This window comes from Nuphar pumila, chromosome 12 (genome assembly GCF_984573655.1).
Source record: "Nuphar pumila chromosome 12, dmNupPumi1.hap1.1, whole genome shotgun sequence".
Lineage (NCBI taxonomy): Eukaryota > Viridiplantae > Streptophyta > Magnoliopsida > Nymphaeales > Nymphaeaceae > Nuphar > Nuphar pumila.
In genome coordinates this window covers 104,579,266-104,594,378 of record NC_143260.1, presented here as the reverse complement: position 1 = coordinate 104,594,378, position 15,113 = coordinate 104,579,266, and the positions used below count along the sequence as shown (strand labels likewise).

The 15,113-nt window shown below is 35.3% G+C and overlaps 1 protein-coding gene across 2 annotated transcripts in view; it reads left to right on the top strand.

Moving 5' to 3' along the window:
• The window catches only part of LOC149821433 (succinate--CoA ligase [ADP-forming] subunit alpha, mitochondrial-like), a 53,996-nt gene extending 40,092 nt beyond the window's left edge, over positions 1-13,904 (top strand). For both annotated transcript variants that reach the window (XM_089982509.1, XM_089982508.1), the window contains 3 exons: positions 10,828-10,889; positions 11,249-11,330; positions 13,402-13,904. In XM_089982509.1, coding sequence (XP_089838635.1) covers positions 10,828-10,889; positions 11,249-11,330; positions 13,402-13,541 — 284 coding nt within the window. In that variant the 3' untranslated portion in view covers positions 13,542-13,904. The remainder of the gene's footprint in view (positions 1-10,827; positions 10,890-11,248; positions 11,331-13,401) is intronic.
• Positions 13,905-15,113: the final 1,209 nt, after the last annotated feature.

Below are 15,113 nucleotides of genomic sequence, written 5' to 3'. Positions count from 1 at the left end.
TATCCGTAAAGCAGGATGAAAAACCATTTTCTAACATTACAGAGTTAAACCTATCATACCAAGCCTTGGGAGCTTGTTTTAAACCATAAAGTACTTTCCGAAGGCGAAACACTTTTCCTTTAGGGAACTCCATTCCAGGGGGAGCATCCATATAAACTTCTTCGTTTAGATCTCCGTTTAAAAAGGCATTCTTAACATCCATCTGATAGATGTTCTATTTATTGATTGAGGCAACAGTTATAAGACATCAGACGGTGACCATCCGAGCTACCGGAGCAAAGGTCTCCTCATAATCAATCCCATATTTTTGACCATATCCTTTTGCAATTAAACGAGCCTTATATCTCTCAAGGGACCCATCACTCTTAGTCTTGACCTTAAACACCCATCTACACCCTATTGCCTTCTTGTCTTTAGGGAGGTCTTGAAACTCCCATGTCTTTGCTTTCTTTAGAGCTTCAAGTTCATTATTCATAGCGACTATCCATTCCGGACATTTTTGTGCTTCCTCGAAGTTCCTAGGTTCTATGTAAGAATGAATGGCGCTTAGACAGGCTCTATATTTAGGCGAAAAAGACTCATATGAGATGAACCTAGAAGGGGGTCTTCTTGGTCTTTCGGTCCTACGAAGGTTTTCTTCACTCGAAGGAGTGGACTCATTATCATATATTTCGAGGGCACTTCTGAAAGTATTCCTATCTCTATGAGAGTAGGTTATGGGATCTCTATGTGGTTCTTCATTGATATGTTGATGAAGTGTTGAGGACTCAGAATGAGTTTCACTATTACTTAAGTCATTTTCATCATCACTAGTATCATCATCTTCAGTCAATAAATCAAACAAAAAAGAATAGTCTATATTCTCGTCATTAGTTTCAAGTTTTTCGAAACCACTAATATTTTCCAAGAAGCTTACATTTCTGGAAACATATAGTTTATCACTTTTAATATCATAACAGCGAAAGCCTTTTTGAGTTTCAGAATAACCAAGAAAGGCACAAGGAATGGCCTTAGGGGAGAGTTTGTCATTTTTATCAGTAAGGACAAAACATTTACATCCAAAAACCCTTAACCTGCTGTAATCAGGTTCTTTTTTGTATAATTTTTCAAATGGGGAAATCTTGTTCAACTTTTTAGATGAAAGTCTATTTATGAGATAGACAGATGTAAGGGCTGCCTCAGCACAAAGTTTTTTTGGAATATTTTGTGAAATGAGCAAAGTTCGTGTTGTTTCAATAATGTGTCTATGTTTTCGTTCTGCCAACCCATTTTGTTGGGGGGTTTTAGGACAAGACTTTTGATGGAGAATTCCATAATTTTCAAGATAATTTTTGAATTCATTGGAAAGATACTCGCCACCCGAATCAGTTCTAAGAATTTTTAAATTTTCATTGAATTGATTTAAAACCATCATATGAAATGTTTTAAAAGTTGAGAAAACTTCATGTTTATGTTTAAGAAAATATATCCAACTAAACCTAGTGAAATCGTCCACAAAGATAACATAGTATGAGAAACCTCCCTTAGATATCACTGGAGCCGGACCCCATACATCAGAGTGAACAATTTCAAAAGGTTTTGTTGTAAACATGGGTCTTTGAGGAAAAGGAAGACTTCTCATTTTTCCAAGAATACATTCATTACAAACAAATTTTTCATTACAAAGATGCTTAATAAAAGGCAAATAAGAGATTTTAACAATGTTGGGATGCCCCAATCTCTTATGCCATACATGAATATCTTTGTTTTGAGCAACATTACAAAATTGATTCTTGGGAATTTTAAGAAAATCAACATAGTAGAGGTCTCCTCTCGTAGAGCCTTCCCCAATCAACTTCCCGGACTGGCGATCCTGTATCCAACATTTATCAGAAGAAAATTTTATATCGCAACCATAGTCCGAGAGTTGAGAAATGAAAAGTAAATTTAAGTTTAGTTTTGGTATAAGACGAATTTTTGGGATAAAGAAGTCTTGTTTTTCAAAATTGCCCATTCCCTTAATTTCAAGAAGTGTTTCATCCGCCGTTGAGACAAAAGATGATTTTTTTTTTTCAGAATAATCAGAAAGAAAACAAGGACTTGGAGTCATATGAAATGAAACACCGGAATCAAGGAGCCAAGATGTCTTACCGAGAGAGGAAGATGATGACATAGCGGCTCCAGAAATGCCTCCTTTGAGAAGAGGTTGAAGAGCATCCATAACTTGTTGAAGCGAAAGAGACTCATTTGATGATGAAGGCCTTTCCTCTGATTGAGATGCTAAAGCCGCGACAAGAAATTTCTTCCATTTGGGACAAATGGGCTTGATATGCCCCGGTTCTTTACAAAAATGGCAAGTTAATTTGCTATAGTCTCTCTTGCCATATCGATCATTTCCTCCTTGCCCTTGATTTTTGAAATGGGGTGGTTTGTAGGTCTTCAAATTATTTCCGGGTCTTGACACAACATTAACCACTTCATAATCACTTTGAGAGGGTGTAGCAAGGATACTTGGGTTATTTTTACTAATCGCCATTCGTGTTTCTTCACCACTTAGCTTGGTGATGACATCTTCAATAGAGGGAGATGTGAAAGCGGATAGAAGAGAGGACTGAATTTGCTCAAATTCGGGTCTAAGACCATTTAGAAAGTTGAAGAATCGATCTTCCTCTAGTTGTTTGTATCTTAATTCAATAGCTTCTCCGCTCCATTTTGGTTCGAGCATAGCAAGCTTGTCCCAAATAGATGATAGTTCGGCAAAGTATTCCCGAATAGATAAATCGTTTTGTTGAAGAGTCAAAGCTTTCTTTTGGAGATAATATTTGTGAGATAAGTCCCTTGAAGTATACATTTTTTCAAGGTACAACCAAGCTTCGGAGGCCCTTTTAAACTTAATGATGTTGGCATTAATCTTGGTTTCAACGGATGAAAAAATCCAAGACAATATTTTGAAGTTCTTCATTTCCCACTCATCATGCTTTTTTGAATATTCTTCTAGGGACTTTTGTCTATCTTCACCTTCAAGAATCTTAATATCCCCTTTCTCTATAATAGAAAGTTTGGGTTCGGGTTCCGATATGGAACCTTGAACGTATCCCCAAAGGCCTTTCCCTTTGATATGGGCTTCCATATTGCCGGCCCAAACATGGTAGTTCGAACCACTAAGCTTAAACCCAAGGGAGAAGTGAGAATCTTTTTCACCCATTAGACAGAAAAGATGATAGAAAATAATGCGTACCTTAAAGGATTTTTAAACTTTTCTTGACAAAAGTTGCTTCTAAAATATTGCCAGAAGTAGATGATTTACTCCAAAACCTCACTAACTTGAGGGCACGATTTTCGAGGTACTTCACAAGTGACGAGATGCACGATCCTCCTCCTTCAACGAGGCTGTGATACCATGTAAAAGTATCTCCAACAAGATACTAAGATCAAGACCTTAATATTCTTGATAATAAACCCGACACGAATGCACAATAAGAGCACTTTAGAACACTTGTGCACAAAAGCACAACTCACAAATGCGCGAAGGCATAAAAATAATGGAATCAATTTATTGAGCACTTGGGCTTTGACTCAAAGCCATGAAGAAATACAAAGGGGAGAACCCCTATTTATAACATCACAAAGGGGGCCTTGGAGGGGCTCCACTCATAGACGTTGGAGCCCCTCCAACGGTCACAAATGTGACTGTTGGAGAGGGCCCAACGTCTATGTTAGTGGGCCCTCCAAGGTACCTTTTGGTACTTTACATAAAAGAAATAAAAGAAATAAAAAAACAAAAAGAAAGGAAAATAAAAATAAATTTAAAATCACATTCATAAAGTGAATGTGCGTAAAACAAAGGAAAATACTAAACTACCCCTACGACTAAACAAATAGAAATATATATTTTATATATATAATAAGTAGATACATATACATATTTATTAATATATGTATATGTATTACCTTATATATATAAAATATATATATTACATTATATGATTATGTACATAATTTAACACTCACCTATTTGGAAAATGATTTTCGTGAGTATTTATTGCCTTCTTGTGACATTGTTTTTGTTCATCATAAATTTTTATATAATGCATCAACCTTCTTGGCCTTATTATTGTTGTATCAGAGATATTTGTTGGGGTGAGTTGTGTGCACCTCGTTTTATGTCATTTTAAATTGTCAACATATAGTTTGACTCATACTGACACTTATATAGTCTCTGATTGCGAGTATATTGGATCACTCATTTGTTTTTATTATGGATGCTTTTAATCATGTGTATCTGTGATGGATATCTAATTTTTTGAAACTATGGTGTTTTGAAATATGGTCAAAATTGATATTTTTTAATTGCATTAGTGTTTCCATTACAAGTTTTCTTACCTCGCTTGCCTTTTTTTTTATTCCTCTTATCTAATTGTCATTATACGTCGACAAAAGATGTTTATTCACACCTTCGTGTGTGGTTTTTAGCCCATTGTTGGCTTTATACTCTTGCTCTAGTAGCTCATGCACTTGTTTTAAGTGTTATTATTATGTAGACAAGAGATGTTAATTCATACCTTCGTGTGTGATTTTTAGCTCATTGTTCGCATTGTACTCTTGCTCTAGTAGCTGATACACTTGATTTTGAGTGTCACTATAGGTAGACAAAAGACATTTGTTCACACTTTCGTGTGTGATTTTTAGCCTATTGTTGGCTTTGTGCTCTTGTTCTAGTCGCTGATACACTCGTTTCAAGTATCATTATGTAGATAAGAGGTTTTTACACACCTTCGTGTGTGTCTTTGGCCCTTTAGTGGCATGTTGTTTATGCTCTTGGTCTAGTCGTTGATACACTTGATGTTTGAAGTTTGGAGGACTAGGAGGTGATTGCTTGTGATGATTAAACCGATGCTCTAATTTACTCGTTCAAATGTTTGAGAATTTTTAATCTATTCAAAATTGTCTAACTCATCTTCTCTTCTATAAGAAATGATTGACTGAAATAATTTCATGCATCTTGCATTGCATTATTAAAGTTTGCAAAATATCACTCCTTGATATTTGTGAGAATGTAATTTTTTACAAATTGGTGTTGATTTACAAATTTCATTTCTCCTTCTTTATATAAGTTTTAAAATTTCTCTTTGCAAAATACCATTTCTTGATATTTATGTGATTTTTTAAATTTGTCATCTTCTGTAAATTGGTTTTGACTTGCTTATATCATTCCCTTTGTCATGTGAGATCTTTTAAATTTTTTAATGAATCTATTAAAAATCTTTACTACTTGTTCCTTTCTTGTATGAAAAAATATTTATCGATAAAATTCATGCATTTTATTGATAATATATATATATATATATATATATATATATATATATATATATATATATATATATATATATATATATGGTCCTCTATACTTGAAATTACTTTAGGAAGGGTGAGTGAATTATGTTTTTAATTGATTATCGTGTCCACATTGTGGTATGCATAAATTTAATTAACACATATTTTATTGATAAAAGTTGTTATCTTTTCCTTGTTGTTTCATATGCATGGTTCACATAATTGCATGTATAAAGTTAATTAGCTCTTTCTAAAGATTTTGAGTTCTCTAAATAAAGATTTTTTTTCATGCCTTTGTGCATTTGTACTCCTTTGTGAGTATTTCATTGTGCCTTTGTGCACTTAGCCTCTTTGTGATTCTTATGGGTTCATCAAGTCATCTTTGGACTTGACCTTATTGAAGATATTTTCATATTAAAGTCATTTTTCGAACTTGATTTTCTTTTAGTCTTGAAGACATTTTCACATGGTGCATGATCAATGCTTCTTAAGCATTTTTGTGATAAATAAAGATTTATTTACTTTATTTGTGTTCTTCCATGTATACCCTTTTATGAGTTTTGTTTGAAGTGTCTCTAATAGGCACTCTTTTGAGAGATTCATATGCTTTTTGGAAGACCAACATTTCATTTAAAATAATTTTTATGCATAATTGTTTATCTTTTCTTAATGAATCATATGTCCTTTAAATAATCAAATCTTCTTATGATCAATGTTATAGATTCTTGAAAGTTAAGTTGATTATGATTTAATTTCATCTTTGAGGGATGCTCTTCTTGTCTTTCTTAATATTTAATGATTCAAAAAGTTATTACTATTTTGTTTAAACTATTTTATTCTTGCTTTACAATATATTGTTGTTGAAAATTTTGCAACTCTTGGGCTAAAATATTTTTCTTGTGTACTTGGAGTCTTCTTTTGGTTTGTTCTTTCTATGCATGATCTTTAAGATGTGATACCTTCGATACATCATGGAGATAACCAATGAAGGTGCTTGGGGATGATCACCAATAAAGGCATTTTGAAGATTTATATTTGCAAGAATTTTCTTAGATGCCATAAAGATTGAGATTTTCCTTGAAGATTCTTGAAGACTTTGACTTCTTCCTACGATTCTTTTTGTATTTCCAAACTTTCGGGATAACTTTCTCCATCAAGTTTGAGGGGGAGTGTTAATATATATATATATATATATATAATTCATTTGTAATATCCGATAAGAGTTTTTTGTCTTTTTATATAGTTGTTTATATAAAATACTATTTATTAATTAGGTTATTTTATCCTTTTATCTTTTGTAATTTTTTTTTTGTTAATCCCCTTTTTGAACACGCATTGGGGTCCCACGTAGAGTCGTTGGGGGCTCCCAACGTTTCTATGGGAGCCCCCCCAATGGCTCTCCTGTTTTCTCTATTAGGTGTATAAATAGGGGTCATTCCCCCTTGTATTGTATGCCTTTCAAGGCTCAATCCAATAAATATTTCATTATTTTTATGCTTGTATAGCCTTTTTAGGCTTTCATATTGTCCCTTTGTGGACTTCTTGTTTGAATGCCGTACTGCTTGTGCATTATTGACTTTGTTAATGCTTGTGCATTCTTGGGTTACACTTCATCCTATTTCCTTACGGCACCAAGGTTGCCAAACTAGGAAGCAGAAGCGGGAAACAATATGGAACCAAAAGCGTTTAGCGATGCATTTTAAAATGTATAGGAAGCGGGAAGTCAGAAATAAAAAAATAATACAAGAATTGGACCATAATCAAAATGGAATGCAAATAAAAACTAAAATAAAAGTGACTTCTTAAATTTCATGATTTTTCAGTATAAGAATTAAATTTTTAACAAAATCTAAAAAATATGACTACAATTTAGAGAAAGCACATAAAAGTGAGCATGAAGTGTGAGAGGAAACACATAAAAAAACATGAAAAGTAGAGTGATAAAACATATAAGAGGAACAAATGAAGCATGTGAAAAGCATAGGAGAAGCGTGGGAGAATCAAGATTCTCATCAAGTTTCGAAAGCGAGGAGTATCGCACTTCCGAAGCAAGCTTCCGGGAAGCGGGCTTCCCACCTGTCTAAGAAGCTTCCGGTAACTCTGGGCTGCGCCTAGGCATTGGACATACTATGCCTAGGTCTCACCTAGAAACCCAAATAATGACACTGATTTATACATAAAAATGCTAAGAACTCTTAAAACTATAAAAAGAAAGTGAACATTATATAGAAGCTATAAATAAGTATTATAAATTAATTTAGCATTATAAGTAAAAATTTACAAAATATGGTGTTTTCTCTTTAGTCCTCAGCAAGGCATTTGCCTAGCAACTGGGTAGTGGCTAAGCAGTAGACCAGTGCCCAGGTCACCTTGGCACCTGGGCAAGAGCCTTGAGGATAGAACATGAGTACTTCTCAAGGGATCACCCATCCTTGTGATATTGTCATTTGTGCATGCTTGTCTGTGAATTGCTTCTCTTTCTTTTGTGTGAGCAGTAGGCTTATAGTTAATAGTGTGATCCAATTTTTTGGTCACATTTGGATAATAGTAGGGATGGATTTGAGAATATCCATGGAGGCTATGGTATAGGAGAAAGAAATGAAAGTGGAGAAAGGATTTTAGATTTTTGTTTGTCCTATGATATGATCTTAGCAAACACTTGGTTTAGGAAGAGGGAGTCTCACCTAGTAACATTTAAAAGTGGGGTTAATACGAGTCAGATAGATTTTTTCCTACTTAGAAAGAGAGATAGGGGTTGTTGCATCGATTGTAAGGTTATACCAGGAGAAAGTGTAGCTACACAACATAGAGTCTTAATTTTAGATCTTAGAATTAGACAATGCCGCAAAAGGGATAGACATAGGATAGATCCTAGAATTAAGTGGTGGGCACTGAAAGGAGCTAAACAAGGAATGTTTGTAGAGCAGGTAGTTAAGGAAGTTGATTGGTGTCTCGAGGAGGATTCAGAATCAATGTGGAATAAGATAGCGGGTGGTATGAGAAAAGTAGCTAAGGAGGTATTGGGTGAGTCTAAAGGCGGTGCACCACTAGGTAAGGATACATCATGGTGGAACGAGGATGTCAAATTAGCTATTAAGGTTAAAAGAGAGTGTTATAGAAATCTAAGTAAGAGTCGTGATAATGAGAATTTGGAGAAGTATATGATAGCAAAGAAGGAAGCTAAAAAAGTTGTTCGAAACGCGAGGGCTAAGGTATATAAGGAGGTTTATGACAAGTTGGATACCAAAGAAGGCGAGAAGGATATTTATAGGCTTGCAAAGATGAGAGATAGGAAATCGAAGGATTTGGGTATGGTTAGATGTATCAAAGATGAAACGCAAAGGGTTTTAGTCAAAGATGAGGAGATTAAGGAGAGATGGAAAGATTATTTTGATAAGCTATTTAATGATAGTCATGCTCAAGATCTTGGAGACTTCTCCATTCCTTTTCATGAGATAAATCGTGACTTCATGCGCAAGATTCAAAAGAAAGAAATTGCAGAGGCTTTGAAGAAAATGAAATCAAGAAGGGCAGTTGGCCCAGATGGTATACCTATCGAGGCTTGAAAATGCTTGGGAGAGAAAGGTTTAGAATGGTTGACAAATCTTTTTAACTTGATTTGGCGAACAAATAAGATGCCTAATGAGTGGAGGAAGAGTACTTTGGTGCCTTTATATAAGAATAAGGGTGATATACAAGATTGCACAAACTATCGTGGTATAAAACTCATGAGGCATACTATGAAACTTTGGGAGAGGGTGATTGAGTCTAGGTTGAGGAAGGTTGTCATGATATCGGAGAATCAATTTGGTTTTATGCCTGGAAGATCAACTATGGAAGCTATACATCTTCTTAGACAACTTATTGAAAGATATAGAGAGAGGAACAAAGATTTGCATATGGTTTTTATTGATTTAGAGAAGGCATACGATAGAGTACCTAGGGACGTTCTCTGGTGGACAATGATGAAGAAAGGTGTTTCTCTCAAGTACATTAGTATAATTAAAGATATGTATCAAGGAGTAGTAACCAATGTCCGCACTTGTGGAGGGGTGACAACCAATTTTCCGATAACGGTTGGGTTACATCAAGGATCTGCTTTAAGCCCTTTCCTATTTGCGATAGTGATGGATGAGCTTACGAGATCAATTCAAGAAAATGTACCGTGGTGTATGTTGTTTGCTGATGATATTGTTTTGATTGATGAGTCTAGAGCTGGGGTTAATGCTAAGTTAGAATTATGGAGACAGACATTGGAAGCTAGAGGTTTTAAGTTGAGTAAGAGTAAGACTGAATATATGGAATGTCGGTTTAGTAAGCAACGAAGTAGTGATGGGAGTGTAGTGAAGCTTGGTGAGCAAGATATACCGGTGAATGATTATTTCAAATATTTGGGATCCATCATTCAAAAGTATGGAGAAATTGATGGAGATGTAAATCATAGGATAAAGGTTGGGTGGATGAAATGGAAAAGTGCTACTGGAGTGCTGTGCGATCGTAGAATGCCATTGCGGTTGAAGGGAAAGTTTTATAGGACGACTATTAGACCCGCTTTACTATATGGTACGGAATGGTGGGCTGCCAAGAGACATCATATTCAAAAAATGAGTGTAGCTGAGATGCGGATGCTTAGATGGATGTGTGGAAATACAATAAAAGATAAGATTCGGAACGAAGAGATACGTAAGAAGGTAGGTGTTGCACCCATTGAAAATAAGATGCGAGAGAATCGTTTACGGTGGTTTGGACATATTCGGCGAAGGCCTAATGATGCTCCAGTTAGAAGGTTGGAGAAATGGGAAAATATATTAGTTAAAAGAGGTCGGGGTAGGCCTAGGAAGACTTGGATGGAGATGATAGGAAAGGATATGAATGCTTTGAACCTCACCGAGGACATGGCGTTGGATAGAAATGATTGGAGGAAAAGGATTCATGTGGAAGACCCAAAATGAATTTCTTTTTTGGTTCATATCGCTGACCCCAATTGTTTTGGGATGAAGGCGTAGTTGTTGTTGTTGTTGTTGTTGTTGAGCGATTTCGAACTTATAACTTGTCAACCATTATTCTTGCTGTCAAGTTTCTTTGGTTTAATCCTGCGACAAATTGAAGGGAAGTATGTAGTTACTAATACTTTGGTAGGACCACCTAGATTCTGAAATCTTCATTAAAGTATGTGTGCGTAGCAATTTTTCTTCTATTTTTTGCCTGCAGTTTGTCAACTAACCTCATGTTTGTGCTTTTAGTTTAGATGCTAACATTTCTGGAGCATTATTCAAATTTATTTGTATTATCACTTCCATTTCATCTTTTTATTTTTGTCGTTTCGGTTGTGTGTTCTCACCAGATAAATGCAATAAATACCAAGTTACTTCTGTAGGTTCTACTCTACCAGCTTTGACACAGTTTGATGTTATGCCAATGTTTGATTGGTTTGGGACTTCAAAATTGATAATTTTTTCATGCCACAAAGATGCGATACATGTTTCTCAACAGAGCAAATTTTATTTGATCCAGGAATCATCTTGATAGGAGAGATCGGAGGAACTGCAGAAGAAGATGCTGCTGCCTTAATCAAGGTAATTGAGGTTGAATATAGATTCTCACTACAAAATTTTGGAGCAAATCAGTTTGAGACTTGGTCACTTTGTACTGATAGAGTAGATATCAAACTCTATTAGTTCCTTCTCCATAATAACTGTACTTGTACATACCTGCCAGTGTGTTGCCATGCTGGCCTTTTTACATTAGATGACTCAACATACAAACATTTATTTGACTTTTGGTTTCAATTTCATTTGCACCTAAATTCAAACTTCTTGCTCTTATCTTGTTCTGCTGCTCTTCCCCTTTTCTGTATTGCTTCTTTTGTCTTCTGTCCTGGAAAATATGGACTGAAATACGATGAGAAATAACTGTTATGTGCCTTTTGTTACAGGAAAGTGGAACTGAAAAACCTATTGTTGCATTCATAGCTGGGCTTACTGCACCTCCAGGTCGCCGTATGGGTCATGCTGGCGGTAAGATATTATTTTTATTGTGATCATAGCTCTTATTTTATCAGTCATTCCTGCGATATTAGCATTTAGTGTGGTGCAAATAGGGAAAATATTTGCTACTAATGAAGGTAAGGAACTAATGAGCTAGAAAATCATAGGTGCAAGTTGTATAAACTCAATCTAACCACAGAGATGTGTTCAGCATGGTTTGTTTGCTAAGGATCAAACCTTGGATTGTGCTTTTCTGATATAAAAATGTGATATTTTGAGTTATGAAATTTTGGCACATTGTGGGCCGTTGATATTTGGACCCCTTTAAAAACCTAATTACTTGTCATAATCACATGATTCAAAACAAGTTTCCTACTAAACAAACCATGTAGATCACATCGGTAACATTTGATCTACAAAAAAATGAAAGTTTTTGAAGAAAAAAGTGATTTCTACTCATTAGTTACCTTCATTAGTAGCCAATATTTACCTGCACAACTATATTGAAATGTATGGTGGTAGATCTCAGTTGCAATTCACCTTCCTGGACTATTTCGTTTAGAGCATTTTAAGCTGGGCAATCTCATCCGATAAACTTCCTCTGTCATTTCTAACCTCTTTGTATGCTGTGTAGTGTTGTATATTTTTATCCTAAAGTTAGGTGGATAGATGGAAAGAGTTCTACCTTTATAATTGGTGCTAAATGCAAACATATGGTAAATTAAGTTACTTATATTGTAATTTCAGTGATGAGCCCAAGTTTAACTCTGCTTTTAAAAAGAAAAGATGTGACAGTTTCAAAGTGAAGACAAAAGGGTGGAGCTTAATTTTGTTTGCATCCATCCGAAACTCTTCAATCAAGATGAGCATGGTGGAAGTTGGAGCCCTAATTGGCATTGATGCACTGGCTTATGAAATTTGAGAAAAGAGTTGAGTACCAATGAGATACTGCAAGCATGAAGGCACTGGGTAGTAGCTAGAGGGAAAGTGATGTAGCCCATGATGAAAACACATACAAAAACGAACAATTGTACTATATCTTACAAAATCTAGTGAAGTCATAGATTGTCAATGATGAACTAAAAATCTAAAACATGTTTAGGACATATAGTTAACAATTAATAAACAAATACATATTCAATACCAGATACTTTTGGTCTCATGCATCGACCGCAGGTTGACTAGATCATATGATGGATAAAATGGGATGGTTTAGATACAAAAACCAGTTAACCCATATCCAAAGTACCCAATACCAGCACCCCTGTTGACACAATATGGCACAGGTATGGGAGCTTATTAGAAAGACCCATGGTATATACTTCATTTTTCCTCGTGCTTTCACTTTTCTGGTGTACTTATCCAATTATTTCCTTCCAGCTGCCACATCTAAAGATGGATCATGTTATTTCAGTGGTTGTTTAGAAAGGTCATGAGCTTGACCCACCCATAAATCTTGTCTCTGGCTCATTTTTTCCCTTTTCTCTTGTCTGGAGATTAGCCCAAGACCTGATGGTTAAGTTGCAATACTACTATGCTAAAATGATCTTACACATGCGTGCGGCACACACACACACACATGCAAAATTGCAAATTCATGTGCTAATTGTTACTGCCACTGTTGTTTTGGTAATTTTATAAGAAACACATTAAAATGTCCCAAAGTCCAGATAATAAATGCATCATTTACTTTTTATAAGATCACTTATATGCCCATGGTAGTGACAGTTAATTCCTAAAGATATCCTGTCATTTAAATCAGCAACTATGTAACTTTAGTTGCCAGTCTAGAACTGTCACTAAATAAGAGAGTTGAAGAATGAATGGACATATTTTGCTGATAAGCTCTGGACATGAAGGGTCTTTTATTTTCATGTCTTTTTATTCTTTGGCCTGTTCCAATTTCATATTTGGAAGGTTTCTCTCCTTTTAAAGGATATCCTTTGTCATCTTCACTTATTATTTTTATAATAAAAGGTTACCATTCTTGTTCTTATGTCAAATTAAAGAATTTTTAAATCCAGCAAGTTTAATATGCAATTGATGATACATTGTTAATTAATCTATAATACCTAGCCTTTGATATCTTTTTATGATGCAGCAATTGTAGCCGGTGGGAAGGGCACAGCTCAAGACAAGATCAAGACCCTTAGAGAAGCAGGTGCGACAGTTGTTGAGTCCCCAGCTAAGATTGGCAGTGCAATGTTTAATGTGTTTAAGCAACGTGGACTTCTAGAGTAGGTGATTATTATCTTCTGGTATGCAAACATTCCCCTGGAGGGGTCATAAATTTTGTGTTTTCTACATCAGAGAAATTCCCAGAACCTGTAGGCTGAGATCGGAGACTTTCTCTAGGTCCATTTTTCATCAGCTCTTCTTATTTACTTGTGAGAAGACTTGTGAATTGTAACCAAATGAAATTGGAGAAAATAAAAATTTCCTGTTTTTTTGTCTGCCATGGGCTTGACTTCATTTTGGGGTGCAAGTCCCAGTGTGGATAAAACTTTGTGACAGATAAACGTGTGGCGAATGCAGCTGTACTGTATGGGGTTATGCAGTTATTTTCTTGGACGGCTGTCTTGATTTTGGAATCTTCATTTCCAATGCCTTTGCCTTTACTGGAAGTGCGAAAATTGCAATTGTATTTGGTCAAGTCTGTTATGTCTTTTATTTGCACACAATCACGAGTCACTGATATATTGAACTTATTGTGATTTTATCTCAAGTAAATTGATTAAGCAGTGATATCATGACAAAATCCCTACAGCTTATTGCCCCCAGCAGATTGGGTATTTTCTTGTGATTTTATAATTTTTTATTTCTATATATATTTTTCTGGTTCAGGCCAAGGGAAAACCCTCTCACTGACCGCACATTGGCACGATTAATAAAGCCCTTGAGGTCCTTACTGCCCACCAGAGATTTCACCTAGCTTAGACCTTTGCAGCAAGTGCATGGACATAATTTTTGTTTTATACGCTGGTAAATGCCACCTTATTATGACAACATAGGTAACTTTTGCAATCAGATAAAGAAATGCAGAGATGGAACATCTAAGCGCAGTGTTCCTCTGTTGTCACTGGCAACATCTGATGGTGAGAGGAAGCAATTCTTGACAGCTAAAAAGATTATTTTCTGGTTTGAATTAGTGCATGTTGAACTGTTTGTGATTTTCCTTAAAGCTTTTTTATTTTTGTGTTGGGGACTGTGAGTGCCATAACTGTATTGATAAGCTCTTCTGTAAATTCCAACGGCATTCCCTTAGTTCTTGGTGCACATGGCAGAGAAAATGTTGGTTTAATTTTTATAATATACATGCATTCTCTCTGTCATGATTCTTGCTCTGGGCAGTTCTTGTTTGTGTTTTTAGTGTTTGATTCTTTAGTTTGTTGAAATGCTCTGCCCTCTACGCAACTCTGTTGATTACCTAATCCCCATTTTTATTCTTTAACTTCCTTCTCATCATATAGCGAAATTTTGATTATTGGCGATAGATGAAATTCATTCTTTCCTTTTGTCTACATCTAGGGAGTAGCTATGAATAAATTGAGAACTTTAATGCAAGTTTTTTTCGTTCCCATCTTTTCTCTTTTTGTCGTGGGATTTGTAATATTTTTCTCATGCACTTTGAATCTTTTCCAATGAGGCGTAGGCTCACAAACCAAGATAGGGCCTTGCTATCAAATTCAATCTCTACTTTTCCCTGTGTATTAGCAGCTTGACTAGAAAAAATGAAAATGGTTGCATCAACCAGAGATTTTTCCTTTTTGAGAACTTAGAATCATTATACTATAAATAGAAACGGAGAACAGG